Source organism: Bison bison, unplaced genomic scaffold, assembly GCF_000754665.1.
Source record: "Bison bison bison isolate TAMUID 2011002044 unplaced genomic scaffold, Bison_UMD1.0 scf7180017864506, whole genome shotgun sequence".
NCBI lineage: Eukaryota > Metazoa > Chordata > Mammalia > Artiodactyla > Bovidae > Bison > Bison bison.
In genome coordinates, this window is record NW_011495063.1 from 2,210,360 (window position 1) to 2,225,360 (window position 15,001).

General features: G+C 40.9%; 1 protein-coding gene across 1 annotated transcript; it reads left to right on the forward strand.

The window, feature by feature from the left end:
• The first annotated feature begins 2,910 nt into the window (after positions 1-2,910).
• Positions 2,911-5,263, forward strand: PATE3 (prostate and testis expressed 3). The gene is made up of 4 exons (XM_010829537.1): positions 2,911-2,959; positions 4,186-4,188; positions 4,579-4,701; positions 5,121-5,263. The coding sequence occupies exons 1-4, from the start codon at positions 2,911-2,913 to the stop codon at positions 5,261-5,263; spliced, it is 318 nt and encodes a 105-aa protein (XP_010827839.1).
• Positions 5,264-15,001: the final 9,738 nt, after the last annotated feature.

Genomic DNA, 15,001 nt, shown 5'->3' on the forward strand with positions numbered 1-15,001 from the left:
GGTTTCTTTCCTGCAAATTTATCGTATACAAATGGTTTAGGTGATTTACATCATCTTCTGGCCAGAAGGCCTATTAACATTTTATGACTCTTGACAAGGACTTATCAACAAAGACTTATTTTCTCTAAGAGTAATTATTTTAAGGTTTGGCGCCATCTTCCGAAGATAAAATTGCATTCCTATAGGGCGGATGTGTAATGGGTTTACAACAAAGGAAAGAATTTATTACCTTAAGGGTCTAAAGTTACTAACACCAAGGCCACTACTTATTTTTTCTACATACCAACTATTAATTAATACATATTCAAGGATACAATTCAGGGGATGTGAAAACTTGGCAACAAACATTGGCTCATCAATGAAATCCCTTACTAGTCTTATTCTGACAGTTTCTAACTCTCTGAGAGGCTCTAAGCTATTTGAATATCTTAAGCTTCCCGTGCCTCTCGAGGCTGGGAGACTGTAAACAATCTGCATAGCTGTAGGAGTCCGGGTAAATTTGTCAGGCGAGTAAGAGAGCCATCTGAGCGGTTTGGATTTAAACACTCCTAATTGCCCAGGAACTTTATTAATTGGAGCTGTAAGTTAACTCTTTGACAGAGAGAGTGAGATGGTGGTAGGGAACAGCCCCCAGTAAAGTCAGAGGTGAGAGCACAAAGCAATAAAGTAGGCAGACTCTGGTTTTTTGGGGGGTAGATGCTTGAGAATATCCGGGGGGACTCCTGAGGCTCGATCCCACCTTTGCGTATGTTGAGGCTCCTTCCTCATGACCTTTGTCACGAGTGGAATGCCTCACCGGCTCCCGGCAAGGAGCAGTCTGGGTCCTTTTGCTAGGGTAGGTGTCAGAAACTTCAGTCAAAAGGAGCCACGTGTGGGAAAGGGCACCTGGCCAGGAAAGCTGGTGATGGAGTAGCTGTGGCTGTGGTTTTGGCATCCAAGGGTCAAGAGCTGTGAAGATGATAATTGGGAGCATCATGTCATATGTTGTTTCATCAAGGCTTCCCTTGGGCTTTGGGTGTTGGAAAAGATGGAAAGACTGACAGCTTCTTCTGGAATGAACTTTGGAGACACCATCAGTTTCAGAACAAACTGATTAATTTGCTTTGGGTGGGTTAGCAGCTGGGAACTAATTGAGTTCTGAGTCATTGAAGACTGCATGAGAACTGGGTCTGTTCTCACAGCTCGAGCTTGAGGTCACCCACGTGCTGATGATGCCCAATTTTACATCTCTACCTCTGACCTCTATTTTGAGTTCCAGATTCACATCTACAAATATCCATTCTACTTTAGATACCACAGTACATTGTTTCCAAGAGAAAATTTGATGGGTGAGGGACGAGAAGTAAGATCAGAGAACCTAGTGCGTGGGTGGCATTGCAAAATTCTACAGTCCTAACTGGAAATAGGAAAGAGGTTCCAAACTCAGTGGGGCTTTCAGAAAATATCTGCCAGAGGGCACCTTGAAGGCAGTAGCATAGAAATTGGGCAAACCCTCTGTGGTTTAACCTAGAATTTCTTCTTCCTTTGCTTTAATTCTAGAGTCACTCTCTTTAAAGATAGAGAAGAGGAAACAGGTGGCACACAAAGGCTCAGAAGCTTGCCTTCTTGATAAGCCTTTGGAAACTCTTGAAAAGTGCTATCCCAGTTTCTCACATCTTCTTCTGAAAGATAGAAGATAGAAAACTGGATTCATAGACTTCACAAAGTTGACTTCGATTCTAGAATCAATTATTTTCAAAGGAACAGACTCATGTTAAAGGCCTATGGTTCTCTTAGGCAGAGATGGACTCAACACTGTGCTCATTTAAAAGAAACATCATAAATTTCATGGCACTTGAGCTAAGGCTTGATTTCACCCAATTGTTACCTGTCCTCTAAAAATGTCATACTTGAGACATTTTGAAGGACATACCGTTCCTACAGCTAAAGAACATGTCATTAAATTAGTTCACGATAGCAGATTCCTATTATCTCTAGCCAAAGTACCATATGTTCACTGATGGGTCAGTGAACTGTCAGAGACTGACAGTGCCTGAACCAGTCATAGTTTTCAGTGGTTTACCCATGGTGAACCTCACCTGAGTTAATTTTTGTAGAGACAGATCCCTAAAGCATCTGGGCCAAACTGGCCAGATACACAATATAAATTCTCAAAAGATCAAGCCATGTGATAATCCTAGAGACGATTTCACAGCCCTACAAAGTAAATATCTCCTGGCCTTGGGAAACAGATTTCTGGTAAAATGAGAGAGTTCTGGGCTGAGCATCAGAAGTTCTAATTGGAAGGCCCAGCTTAGTCATGGATGATCCCATCTTTTCACTTCCTTCACTCTTCTTTTGCTCACCCATAAGACGTGCAGCTAGGTGAGCTTTTTTTTGATCTTATTTGTTGCCCTGCTCTCACACATGAAACTGTGCTTGGCCAATAAAAGTGCTCAATGAATATTAGTTGAATGTATGAACAAACCTCCAAGAGGCATTCAATCAAAATGGTTAAAGGTATGGCTTCTAGAATGAGAAGATCTTGCTCTGAATCCTGGCACTATAAGTCACTAGATATGTGATCTTGGGAAAGATACTAGACCTCACCAGGCCTTAGCTTCCTTCTCTGTGAAATTAGAATAAGAATAATAACTACATTAATAATAATTACTGTGATGAATAGTATATATATATACAAAAAAAAAGTTAACTTCATGTAAATGCCAACATTTTTTAACTACTATCCTCTGTGATAGGCAGAGAAAGCAAGAAACTGCAGTGCCCAGAGATGACTGTGGGCCTGGTTCCCCTCAGGCATGAATAATCCCTGCCCTGTGATGAAGGGCAAGGTTTCCTCTTGTAGCCTACAGGCCTGTGTGTGCTGCCCCTGGCTTCTTTTCTTCCTGTGCGAGGGACTTCTCTGTCAAGATGGACAGACACTTCTCGTTGCTTTTATTCCTCCTCGGCTGCCCCTTGGGTGAGTCAAGAGACTTGAGAAGCGGGCTCCAGAGCCAGGATCGAGGGGGCTCCCTGGGACACTCTGTATGTGTGGGTGGTGTCCAGGCTGGGCTGAGTCTTGACTACATTTATAAGGGAGGGGAAGCCAGCCTTTAGAGTGCTCCCTGGGCCTCCGTGCCAACTTGTCTGACCTTTATAACATTCTACCGTTCCCCACCAAGGGCTCAAGCCTCTATGGCTGCCCCTCTAGGGCTCCCTTACCAATCTGTCCCTACCATTCCCCATAATCAAAACTCTTAGCAAGATATCCTTCGGTACATCCTTCCCATATATAAATCTGTGCCCTATTTTCTGAGGGAGCTGGTCAGTCTGCAGTGAATAATTTCATAGTTGGCTTTAGTGACATCAAGGGTTTTGATACTCTTACCAGGGATTTTTATATTCAAACAAGTGATTGTAGTAACGAAAATACTGGATGCACTGGGATCAGACAGGTTAAAAAATAATTCAGTCACTGTCTTAAATTCTCTGGTTGCTCATCTGGGAAATGGGGAAATACTTAGTTACAAGGCTTTTGTGAGCATTAAATCAGATAATAAGGAAAGAGAACATGGCCCAAACGAGATGCTCAAGAAATGATACTTTCTCTTATAGGTGTATTAAGGAGCATTTTTTAAAAGTAAACTTTATTTCAATCAGTTCACCCCACAGTACCACATAAAGTGGCACTGACTATGGTATATGATTCAGGAGGCTTTCATATAGATTCAGTTTGAAGTTCAAAACAGATTATATCGCCTAACCATATCTAAGAGATGAATATCAGAAATCCCATCAGAGTAATGGGTCAAACACTTTAAAGCATTCAGCCTTATTATCCCACTCTATCTACACTGCTGCCAAGTAAGCCAGGTTAGCATTAACAGAATCATCTTTAAGCCGGAAAATCCATGCCATAGAGGCTAAATCTTTGCTCAAAGTTACCAGGTTAAAGGGGCTTCCCTGGTGGCTCAGATGGTAAAGAATCCGCCTTCAGTTCAATCCCAGGGTTGGGAAGATCCCCTGGAAAAGGGAATGGCTACCCACTCCAGTTTTCTTGCCTGGAGAATTCCATGGACAGAGGAGACTGGAGAGCAGTCCATGGGGTCACAAAAGAGTAGACACTTCACTTTTACCAGGTTAAAAGGGCTAAATTGGGGGTCAGAATCCTTTTGCTCTCACAATGACATTTTTCCGGATGTGGAGTTGGTGAGAGCTCAAACTGCTCACTCCCTGATCCCAAACACCCGCAAGCCCACTCCCAGGTCTAGATAGGTCTGCTGCTAGGCTGCTGCTAAATCGCTTCAGTCGTGTCTGACTCTGTGTGACCCCATAGACGGCAGCCCACCAGGCTCCCCCGTCCCTGCGATTCTCCAGGCAGAAACACTGGAGTGGGTTGCCATTTCCTTCTCCAATGCATGAAAGTGAAAAGTGGAAACTGAAGTCGCTTAGTCATGTCCGACTCTTAGCGACCTCATGGACTGCAGCCCACCAGGCTCCTCCGTCCATGGGATTTTCCAGGCAAGAGTGCTGGAGTGGGGTGCCATTTCTTCTAAGTCTCTGCCTCCCCTGGCCTTACACCAGCTCTGTGCTCTCCAGCAGTGACACCACTGAGATGCATAACCTGCCACCTTCGTACACAGACAGATCACTGTAGAAGAGGCTTTGGAGTCTGTGTTGCTAAGAATTATGAGAGCTGCATGATCTTAAAGATCTTCCAGGGTAAGTTAGAGGGCCCGGGGAGGTGCTGTGAGATTCCTAGAAAATTCTTAGGAGAGCAAATATCTATCTCGGGCTAAGGTCAAAATTCAAGAGAGGAACCGAAGTGCCACATACCCCTGGGTACGGGACCCTGTGCATGCAGACTGAAGAGGACTTGGGGAAACGAGCTAGGAGGAAGAAACATGAGTACAGAGGGTTGAGGTTTTCCAGGGAACTTAGGCAAATAACTCCTGCAGGGGACCCGTGATGTCTTCCTCTCCCTGCCTGAGTCCCCTTGGGAAGTACAAGATGGGAAGCCAACCGCAGACCTACCCTGATGCCCTATTAAATGTTTACAGACAGGACTAGTGCCACATGTGACTTGTCTTTAAAGAACTTAGATCGCTGGCTGATTTTTCTCTGATTCCTTCTTATTACAGGTGGCACCCTCCAGTTATCGTATCTGGTGTGTCAGAGATTCTGCAGAGATCTGACATACAGTTTCCAGGGTCGAATTTATGTTCACAAATGCTGCAACTACAATTATTGCAACTTCAAAACGCTAAAATACTTCTACTCCTGAGTTGTCCCTTTAAAATGTTACCAATACGTCTCTGCCTTCACAGTTGGCCTGCCCTGGCTTTTCTGCCCTGTCTGTTCTGGAGGGACCCCAGCCCTCTCTGTAACTCAGTGGTAGCCTTGCTATTGCCTAAGCTCGGTTTCTACCTCAGTCAGAGGATTACCACCCTGAACAACAGAATTCTCCCATTACAAGGACTGGCATTTCTGTACTTCGAGAAGCTTACCCTCAGAAGCACAGTAGAAAATTTTAAAATAAGACCATTCTAGATCCTGGTGGAGTATCTTAGCTAGCGGAGGTGGGCTAGAAATTCTTCAGCTGAAAATTCACAAAAGTTTTTGTCTGAAACTCACATCATGATTGTAGTTAAGCAGAAATAGCAAAAAAGCAGATGCTGGACACTTGAGATTTTCCTCTGTGGACAAAAATTATTGTCCCCAGTGGGCAGTGTCCACCTCACACTCAGTCATGATTTTCTTGGCATTTATGAAGTGTCTGTATATACAATGTTAGTAGGGGGCAGCAAATAAAGGACTTCTTGCCTCTGTGGCATTCACAGCTCACATACAGCCACTTCTAGGCCTGGCAAGATGTGTGTTCAAGATATATGACGACTCTCATTTCTTCCTCTTCCTCTTCTAGTCTTTCTCAGTTCCTTTCCTCTTTTGCCACCCACTTCCACTCTGACTCACCAGCGACCCACACCATTGCTACACAAATTCTCCTTCTTCTGAATACCCAAGTCACTTTATAAGTACTTTTTTTCCCTCTTCCTCACAAAAAAGGAATCATTTCTGTTTGTCTAATTTGTTCTAGAATGTTATAAATCACAGCAAGAACACCTGTCTTACTCATCTCTAGTTGCCTTTAGCTGGCCAGTTAGACTTCACTGGGTTTAAAAGAGCTGCCAGTAAAGCTGATGGAATTGTTCTTGTCCATTTGTTTATCGTGGCTTGTTGGTTTTTTACTTATTTTGTTGAGTGTACTGAGAATGGTAACCACTACTCCCTAGCAGACACGAACGTTCACTCCAGTGCCAACATACCATGTGTCTTCCTCAAAGAAATTATGAAAAGGACATTTCTGATTATGGGACCCTCCAGTATTCAAATACATTAACTTAAAACAACTTTTTTTTGATGGGATTCTTCCAAAACTCATTACTTACTTCAATATTCAAAATTAAAACTATTATTATATCAAAGCCTTACAAAACAGGCCTGGAAGTTTAGAAAGGGTAATCTGGCCCAACACTTGGAAATATCTGAAGGCAGACATTTTCCTGGTTTTAACAATGTCAGGATTAATTATATAAGTTTTTTTGCCCTCAGATTTATCTATGCAATATTAAGTTTCCCTTCAATTGTGCATCTAACAGCTTTAGCTCCTACTGATTATTATTAGCGAGATCCTTCATTCATTATGAGATGAATAATAATCTTCTTTTTGTAATATTTATTTTTAACTGATTGATGATTGCTTTACAATATTAGTTTGATTTCTGTCACACATCAACATGAATTAACCATAGGTATGCATATGTCCCCTCCCTCTTGAATCTCCTTCCCACTTCTGGCAATTATCTTCTTAATTGAAGTATAATTCATGTATAATAAAATGCACATATTTTAAGTATAGAGTTTGATGTGATTTGATAAGCAGATAACCTATATAACCACCATCCCAATTAAGACATAGAACATTTTCATCATTCCTATAAGTTTCTTCAAATAACAATCTACTCCCCAAAGTATTATTCTAACTTCCATCACCATAGAACTAATTTTATCTGTTCTTGAACTTATTATAAAGACAATTATACAGAAAGTACTGTCTTGAGTCTAGTTTCGATCACCCACCGTAATATTTTTAAGACTCCTGTGTTTTTCACTTATACCAAAGGTTTGTTCTTTTTCTTCCATTGTGTACATACACGGGCTTCCCTGGTGGCTCAGACAGTAAAGAATCCACCTGCAATGTGGGAGACCTGGGTTCAGTCCCTGGGTTGGGACGATCTCCTGGAAGAGGGCATGGCAACTCACTCCAGTATTCCTGCCTGGAGAATCCCCATGGACAGAGGAGCCTGGCAGGCTATAATCTAAGGAGTCGCAAAGAGTTGGACACAATTGAGCGACTAAGCACAGCATAGCACATACATATACTACAATTTATTAAGTCAATTCTCTTATGGATGGACATGAGTTGTTTTCAGCTTTGGGCTATTGTAAGGAAATCTGCTATGAACATTCTCAGATGAGCCGTTTTTAAAATTTGTATCACATAAGAATTTTGACAGTCATATACCCTCATCTCTCTTGGGTAGGTAATTAAAAGTAAAATGTATGAGTCACAGGGTAGACATATCCATAACTTAAAAAGAAACAACCAAAATAGTTTACCAAAGTGGTGATACTAATATAGAGTCCTACCAGTACTGTATGAGAGTTCCACTTACTTTGGGTAAGAAAATAATTCATTCATGTTTCCTGCTAATAGTTTCTTGGATTAAATTGACATTTTGTCTACTCATTTGGAATTTATCCTTGCAAGAAATTGATCCAAGTTACCATATTTCCATGTGACTAGCCAATTAACCCAATAATATTTATTTGAAAGTTTGTATTTTTCTCAGCTAATTTGATATGCCTCTTTTCATTAGCACTTAACACTCTGGGTTCTCTACTCAGTTAAATTTTTCTACACATTACCTCTACCTCACAGTATACACAAAAAGCAAATTCAAACTTTTTGGATTGTAGGTCTAAAGTGAAAAGTAAAGCAATAAAACTTCCAGAAGAAAGCATAGCATGTATTAATAACTTTGGAATAAGCTAAAGGTTACTTAAACATCACCTAAACAGCAAAACTATTTTTTAAGAATTGATAAGTTAGATTTCACTAAAATGCACAATGTTGGTTCATCAAAATGTATCATTAAGAGAGTGAAAAGAAGTTAAAGACTTGGATAAGATATTTGCAATACTGATATCCTCTATAGAATTTGTATAAAGAACACACACACACAAAAAAAGAACACAAAAAATCTTATAGCTTTCCTAGTTAAAAAAATAAATGCTAAGGGAATTCATCATGACTAGATCTGACTTGCAAGAAACACAGAAAGGAGTTAGTTAATACAAGGTGAAATAAAAATATGCTAATTAAAGACATGAAGACATATGGAAACATATAACACATTGGTACAGGTAAATATACAGTCAGAAAACTCTAATAGCATGGTTTGTTAACCACTGAACTATACTACAAAGATCAAAGGAAAAAGCATTAAAATAATTTAGCTACTATCATTTGTTAATGAATGTGTATGTGTGTGTGTGCTCAGTTGTGTCTGACTCTTTGCAACCACCTGGAGTGAGTCCATGCAATTTTCCAGACAAGAATACTGGAGTGGGTTGCCATTTCCTACTCCAGGGGATCTTCCCAACCCAGGGATCGAACCCAAGTCTCTTATGTCTCCTGCATTGGCAGGCAGATTCTTTACCACTGTGCCACCTGGGAAGCAAAATATAAAAAGAGGAAAATAATGACTTCAAAATATAAAAGGACGAAGTAAAAGGGTGAAACTTTCATTGATACTCAAAATTAAGTTGTTATCAACTTGAACTAGGTTGCTTTACCTATGAGATGTCTTATGTAAGACTCCTGGTGGAGGGGAAGTTGGAAGAACCGAGTCAAAATGTACAACCTTCCAGTTACAAGATGAATAGCTACTAGGGATGTAATGTAATAAGGGTGAAAGAGCTGGCTTAAAACTAAATATTAAAAAGAACTAAGATTATGGCATCCGGCCCCATTACTTCATGGCAAATACGGGGGGAAAGGTGGAAGAAGTGAAAGACTTCCTCTTCTTGGGCTCTAAAATCACCGTAAACTGTGACTGCAGCCATGAAATCAGAAGACGTTTGCCTTTTGGCAGGAAAACTATGACAAACCTAGACAGTGTGTTGAAAAGCAGAAACATTACTCTGCTGACAAAGGTCTGTATAGTCAAGGCTATGGTCTTCCCAGTGGTCACGTATCATGTGAGAGCTGGACTGTAAAGAAGGCGGAGGGCCGAAGAATTGATGCCTTCTAACTGCGGTGCTGGAGACTTCCTGAGAATCCCTTGGACAGCAAGGAGATCAAACCAGTCAATCTTAAGAGAAATCAATCCTGAATACTCGTTGGAAGGACTGATGCTGAAACTGAAACTCCAGTATTTTGGTCACCTGATTCGAACAGCTGACTCATTGGAAAAGTCCCTGATGCTGGGAAAGATTGAGGGCAGGAGGAAAAGAGGGCATTAGAGAATGATGAGATGGCTGGATGGCATCATCGATGCAATGGACATGAACTTGAGCAAACTTCCAGAGATGGTGAGGGACAGAGAGGCCTGGCATGCTGCAGTTCATGGGGTCACAAAGAGTTGGACACGACTGGGCAACTGAACAACAACAACTCTATATCTTCATGCTATCCCTTCACTGTATATTGTACAGTTTCGTTTACAATTTTCTTTCTTTTGTAATCTATGCACTGGTTTTATATTCTTTCTTCTTTTTCATTTAGAGGAAACATTTCTTTTAAGGGAAGTTTAGTATTGCTGAATTCTTTTAGGTTTTGCTTATCTGAGAAACAGCTTCTCTCTCATTCTCTCTTAAATAATAATCTTTCTGGGTAGAGCGTGCTAGGTTGCACATTCTTCTCCATTTGTACTTTGAATATATTATGCTGCTCCTTTCTGACCTGCATAGATTCTGCAATCAGGTGATGCCTTGTAGGGATTCCCCTGTATATAACTCTTTCTCTTGTTGTCTTTATGATTCTCTCTTCCACTTTTGCCCGTTTCATTATGATATGTCTTGGTATGGGTCTGTTTGCATTCATTTTGCTTTGGGACCCTCTGGACTTCCCAGGTCATACAGTAATAAAGAATCTGCCTGCCAATGCAGGAGATGCAGCTTCTATCATCAGGTCAGGAAGATCCACTGGAGCAGGAAATGGCAACCCATTTCAGCATTCTTGCCTGGGAAATTCCTGAACAGAGGGGGAGCCTGGCAGGCTATCATCCAGGGGGTTGCAAAGAGCCACACAGATCGAGCATGCATGCACATGCTTCCTGTACCTGGATATATTTCCTTCTTTGGGTTTGGAAAGGTTTCAGCCATAATGTTCTGAAGTACATTTTTTACTCCTTTTTCTCTCTCTTCTTCTGAAAAGCCTATAATGCATGTGGATGTTGGCACCTTGTATATTATCCCATCGATCTCATATATTGCTTCATTTTTTTTTCATTAGTTTTTCTGTTGTTCTGATTGGGTGATTTCCACTATTCTGTCTTTCATATCACCACATTCATGTGTTCTTCTCTGTCATTTATTCAGATATTGATTGTTTCTAAATGTTTTTTTTTTTAATCTCAGAAATGGCATTATCTATTTCTGATTGTGTCTTTGTAGTTTATAGTTTTTTGTTAAAATTATCTGTGTTTATATCACTACTCTTTCTTAATTCAGTTAGCATTTTTATTACTAACATTTAAAAAATATTTATTTTATACCAGAGGAGAGTTGATTAACAATGTTGGGTTAGTTTCTGGTGTACAGCAGAGTGATTCAGTTACACACGTATATGTACCTATTATTTTTCAAATTCTTTTCCCATTTAGATTGTCACAGAGTATTGAGCAAAGTATTCCCTGTGCTATACAGTAGGTCTTTGTTGGTTATCTGTTTTAAATATAGTGGTGTGTATATGTCAGTCCCAAACTCCCAATGTGTCCCTTTCTTCCCACCCTTTCCCCTTGGTAACCATAAGTTTGTTCATTAAGACTGTGAGTCTGTTTCTATTTTGTAAATAAGTTTGCTTGTATCTTTTTTTTTTTTTAGATTTCACATATAAGTGATACATATGGTATTTGTCTTTCTCTGACTTATTTCATTTAGTATAACAATCTTCAGGTTCATATATGTTGCTATAAATGGCATTATATCATTCTTTCTAATGGCTGAGTAACATTCCATTGAATATACGTACCACATCTTTATCCATTCATCTGTCAATAGACATTTAGGCTGCTTTCATGTCTTAGCTATTGTAAATAGCTCTACAATAAACACTGGGGTGCATGTACCTTTTGAGCCATGCAGGAGTGGGATTGCAGGGTCACATGGTCGTGCTTCCCTGGAGGGTCAGAGGTTAAAGCATCTGCCTGCAATGCGGGAGACCTGGGTTTGATCCCTGGGTTGGGACGATCCCCTGGAGAAGGAAATGGCAACCCACTTCAGTATTCTTGCCTGGAGAATCCCATGGACAGAAAAGCCTGGTGGGCTACAGTCCATGGGGTCGCAAAGAGTCGGACATGACTGAGCGATTTCACTTTCACTTTCATGGTCCCTCTATTTTAGTTTTTTAAGGAGTCTCCGTACTGTTTTCCAAGTACCAACTTACATTCCCACCAAAAGTGTAGGAGTGTTCCCTTTTCTCCACACCCTCTCCAGCATTTATTGTTTGTAGAGTTACTGATGAAGGCCATTCCTGCTGGTGTGAGGTGATACCTCATTGTAGTCTTGATTTGCATTTCTCTAGTAATTAGTGATGCTGAACATCTTTTCATGTGCCTCTTGGCCATCTGTATAACTTCTTTGGAGAAATGTCTATTTAGCTCTTCTGCCCATTTCTGAGATTGGATTGTTTGTTTTTGATATTGAGAGCAGAAACTGTAAATTTTGAAAATTTATCCCCTGTCAGCCACATGATTTGCAAATATTTTCTCCCATTCTGTAGATTGTCTTTTCATTTTGCTTATGGTTTCCTTTGCTGTGAAAAACTTTTGAGTTCAATTAGGTCCCATTTGTTTATTTTTTAAAATTTCTATTACTCTAGGAGATGGACTGAAAAATATATTGCTGAGATTTATGTCAAAGAGTGGTCTGCCAACATTTTCCTCTAACAGTTTTATAGTATATTTAAGTCTTTAATTCATTTTGAGTTTATTTTTGTGTATGATATTGAAGAATGTTCTAAAAAAATTTATTTTTTACATGTAGCTGTTCAATTTTCCCAGCACTATTTTTTATACTTTAATTAAAAAAAACTTTTTATTTTGTACTGGGTGTAGCCAAGTGTTCAAACTGTAGTGCTGGAGGAGACTCTTGAGGGTCCCTTGGACTGCAAGGAGATCAACCAGTCAGTCCTAAGGGAAATCAACCCTGAATATTCATTGCAAGGATTGATGCTGAAGCTGAAGCTCCAATACTTTAGCTACCTGATGCGAAGAGTTGACTCACTGGAAAAGACCCTGATGCTGGTCAAGATTGAAGGCAGTAGGAGAAGGGGATGAACAAGGATGAGATGGTTGGATGGCATCACCTACTCAATGGACATGAGTCTGAGCAAACTCTGGGAGATAGTGAAGGACAGGGAAGCTTGGCATGCTGCAGTCCGTGGGGTCGCAAAGAGTGGGACACGACTTAGGGACTGAACAACAGCAAACAATAGCCAATTAGGAAACAATGTTGTGATAGTTTTAGGTGAACAGTAAGGGGACTCAGCCACAGATATACACGTATCCATTCTCCCCAAAACTCTCCTCCCATCCAGGTTACCACACAACACTGAGCAGAGTTCCAAGTGCTATACAGTATGTCCTTGCTGGTTATCCATTTCAAACTAGCAGTGTGTACATGTCAATCCCAAACTCCCTAACTATCCTTTCCCCCCATCCTTCCCACCAGCAACCCTAAGTTCGTTCTCTAAGTCCGCCAGCAGCATTTTAAAAATTTTTTTATTTTTTATTGGAGTATAGTTAGTTTACAATGCTCTGTTAGTTTCAGGTATACAGCAAAGTAAATCAGTTATACATGTATTCACTTTTTAAGATTCTTTTTTTATATCAGTCATTACAGAGGGTTGGGCTCAAGCTGGCTGTGTTCCCTTTAAGTATGTGTTTTTTCTTCTCCTTGTAGGGCTTTTGGCCCAAAGGAGGGGCTGTGCTGCAGTAAACGAGGCTCGTGTGCTGTGTTGCCTGTGTAGGCATCCACAGCTCTGCCTGGACACAGCCCAAGGTCACCCTTTTTTCTGTTTTGGTCATCCCAGACCCAGGGCAAAGTTGTGGCTTGGAGTGAAAGGGGCCAGAGCATTCACTAGGCTGGAACCAGGGAAAGGGGTATTATGGTTGTGGGAATTGAAGTGACTGCGCTGCTGTCAGAGGTGTGAGCTGTTTTCCTGATGCTGTTTGAGTAAGTACCAACCATGGCCACTAGCCCCACATGGACCACACCCCAGGCTCCTAGGGTGCCTCTGTATCCCTTGATTGAATCTTTCCCCAGCCTGGCAGTTCTAGATCTTGTGTCTGCCCTAGATCCTGTGCTCACCTGTGGCACGGAGCAAGCAGGACCAGTGGATTCACCCAACTCAGATTGGTATGCATGGCCAGGTGGCAGCCACTAAGGCAAACCTCTCTCAACACTGTCTGTCAGCAAGCCAGCACCTGCACACTCCCTGGGAGTGGAGTCTAGGCTTCTCCAGCCTTTCTCTCTGTCCTAATGTTCTCCCACCAGCCAAGGGGGCTGGTTTGTTTCTATGCAGGAGTTCTGGGACTGGAACACCCAGTCTGCCTCAATCTGCTCACTCCCCACGGACAGAGTCCTCTCTGTGGTCTTTATTTCCCTCCTAGACCCTTCCTGGGGCACAGGTCCCAACTCAATGCTGTTTTCCCCCCATCCTACTCAGTTACACGGAAATCTTTCTTGCAGCCTTGGTTGTATAAGGGATCTTCTTCCAGTTTCCAGCTGGTTTTTCATGAGAATTGTCTCACGTGTAGATGTATTTTTGATGTGTTTATGGGACAAGGTGAAATCCAAGTTCTTACTCTGCCATTGCGATCCCCCTCCAAAATATTCTTTATTTTGAAGGAACTTTATCTAACAGTAATGTGACTGTAATTTTACCCTTCTTATGCTTAGTGTTTGCAGGTACCTCTTTTCCTTCCCTTTTACTTTTTTCTTTAAAAAATTATTTATTTTTTACAGTAGGTCCTTGTTGGTTATCTATTTATTTATTTAGGTGTAAATTATTTTGTATTTTATTTTATTTTTTAAAGAAAATGTGTACATACGTATATAATGGAATATTACTTGGCCATACAAGAGAATGAAATAATGCCATTTGCAGCAACATGGATGGGTCTAGAGAGTATCATACTAACTAAAGCAAATCAGACAGAGTTGGACAAATACTATATGATATCACTTACATGTGAACTCTACAATATTGTATTGGTTTTGCCATACATCAACCTGAATCCGCCACGGGTGTATACGTGTTCCCAATCCTGAACCCCCCCTCCCACCTCCCTCCCCATACCATCCCTCTGAGTCATCCCAGTGCACCAGCCCCAAGCTTCCTGTATCATGCATTGAACCTGTACTGACGATTCATTTCTTATATGATATTATACATGTTTCAATGCCATTCTCCCAAATCATCCCCCCCTCCCTCTCCCACAGAGTCCAAAAGACTGTTCTATACATCTGTGTCTCTTTTGCTGTCTCGCATACAGGGTTATCATTACCATCTTTCTAAATTCCATATATATGAGTTAGTATACCGTATTGGTGTTTTTCTTTCTGGCTTACTTCACTCTGTATAATCGGCTCCAGTTTCATCCACCTCATTAGAACTGATTCAAATGTATTCTTTTTAATGGCTGAGTAATACTCCATTGTGTATATGTACCAC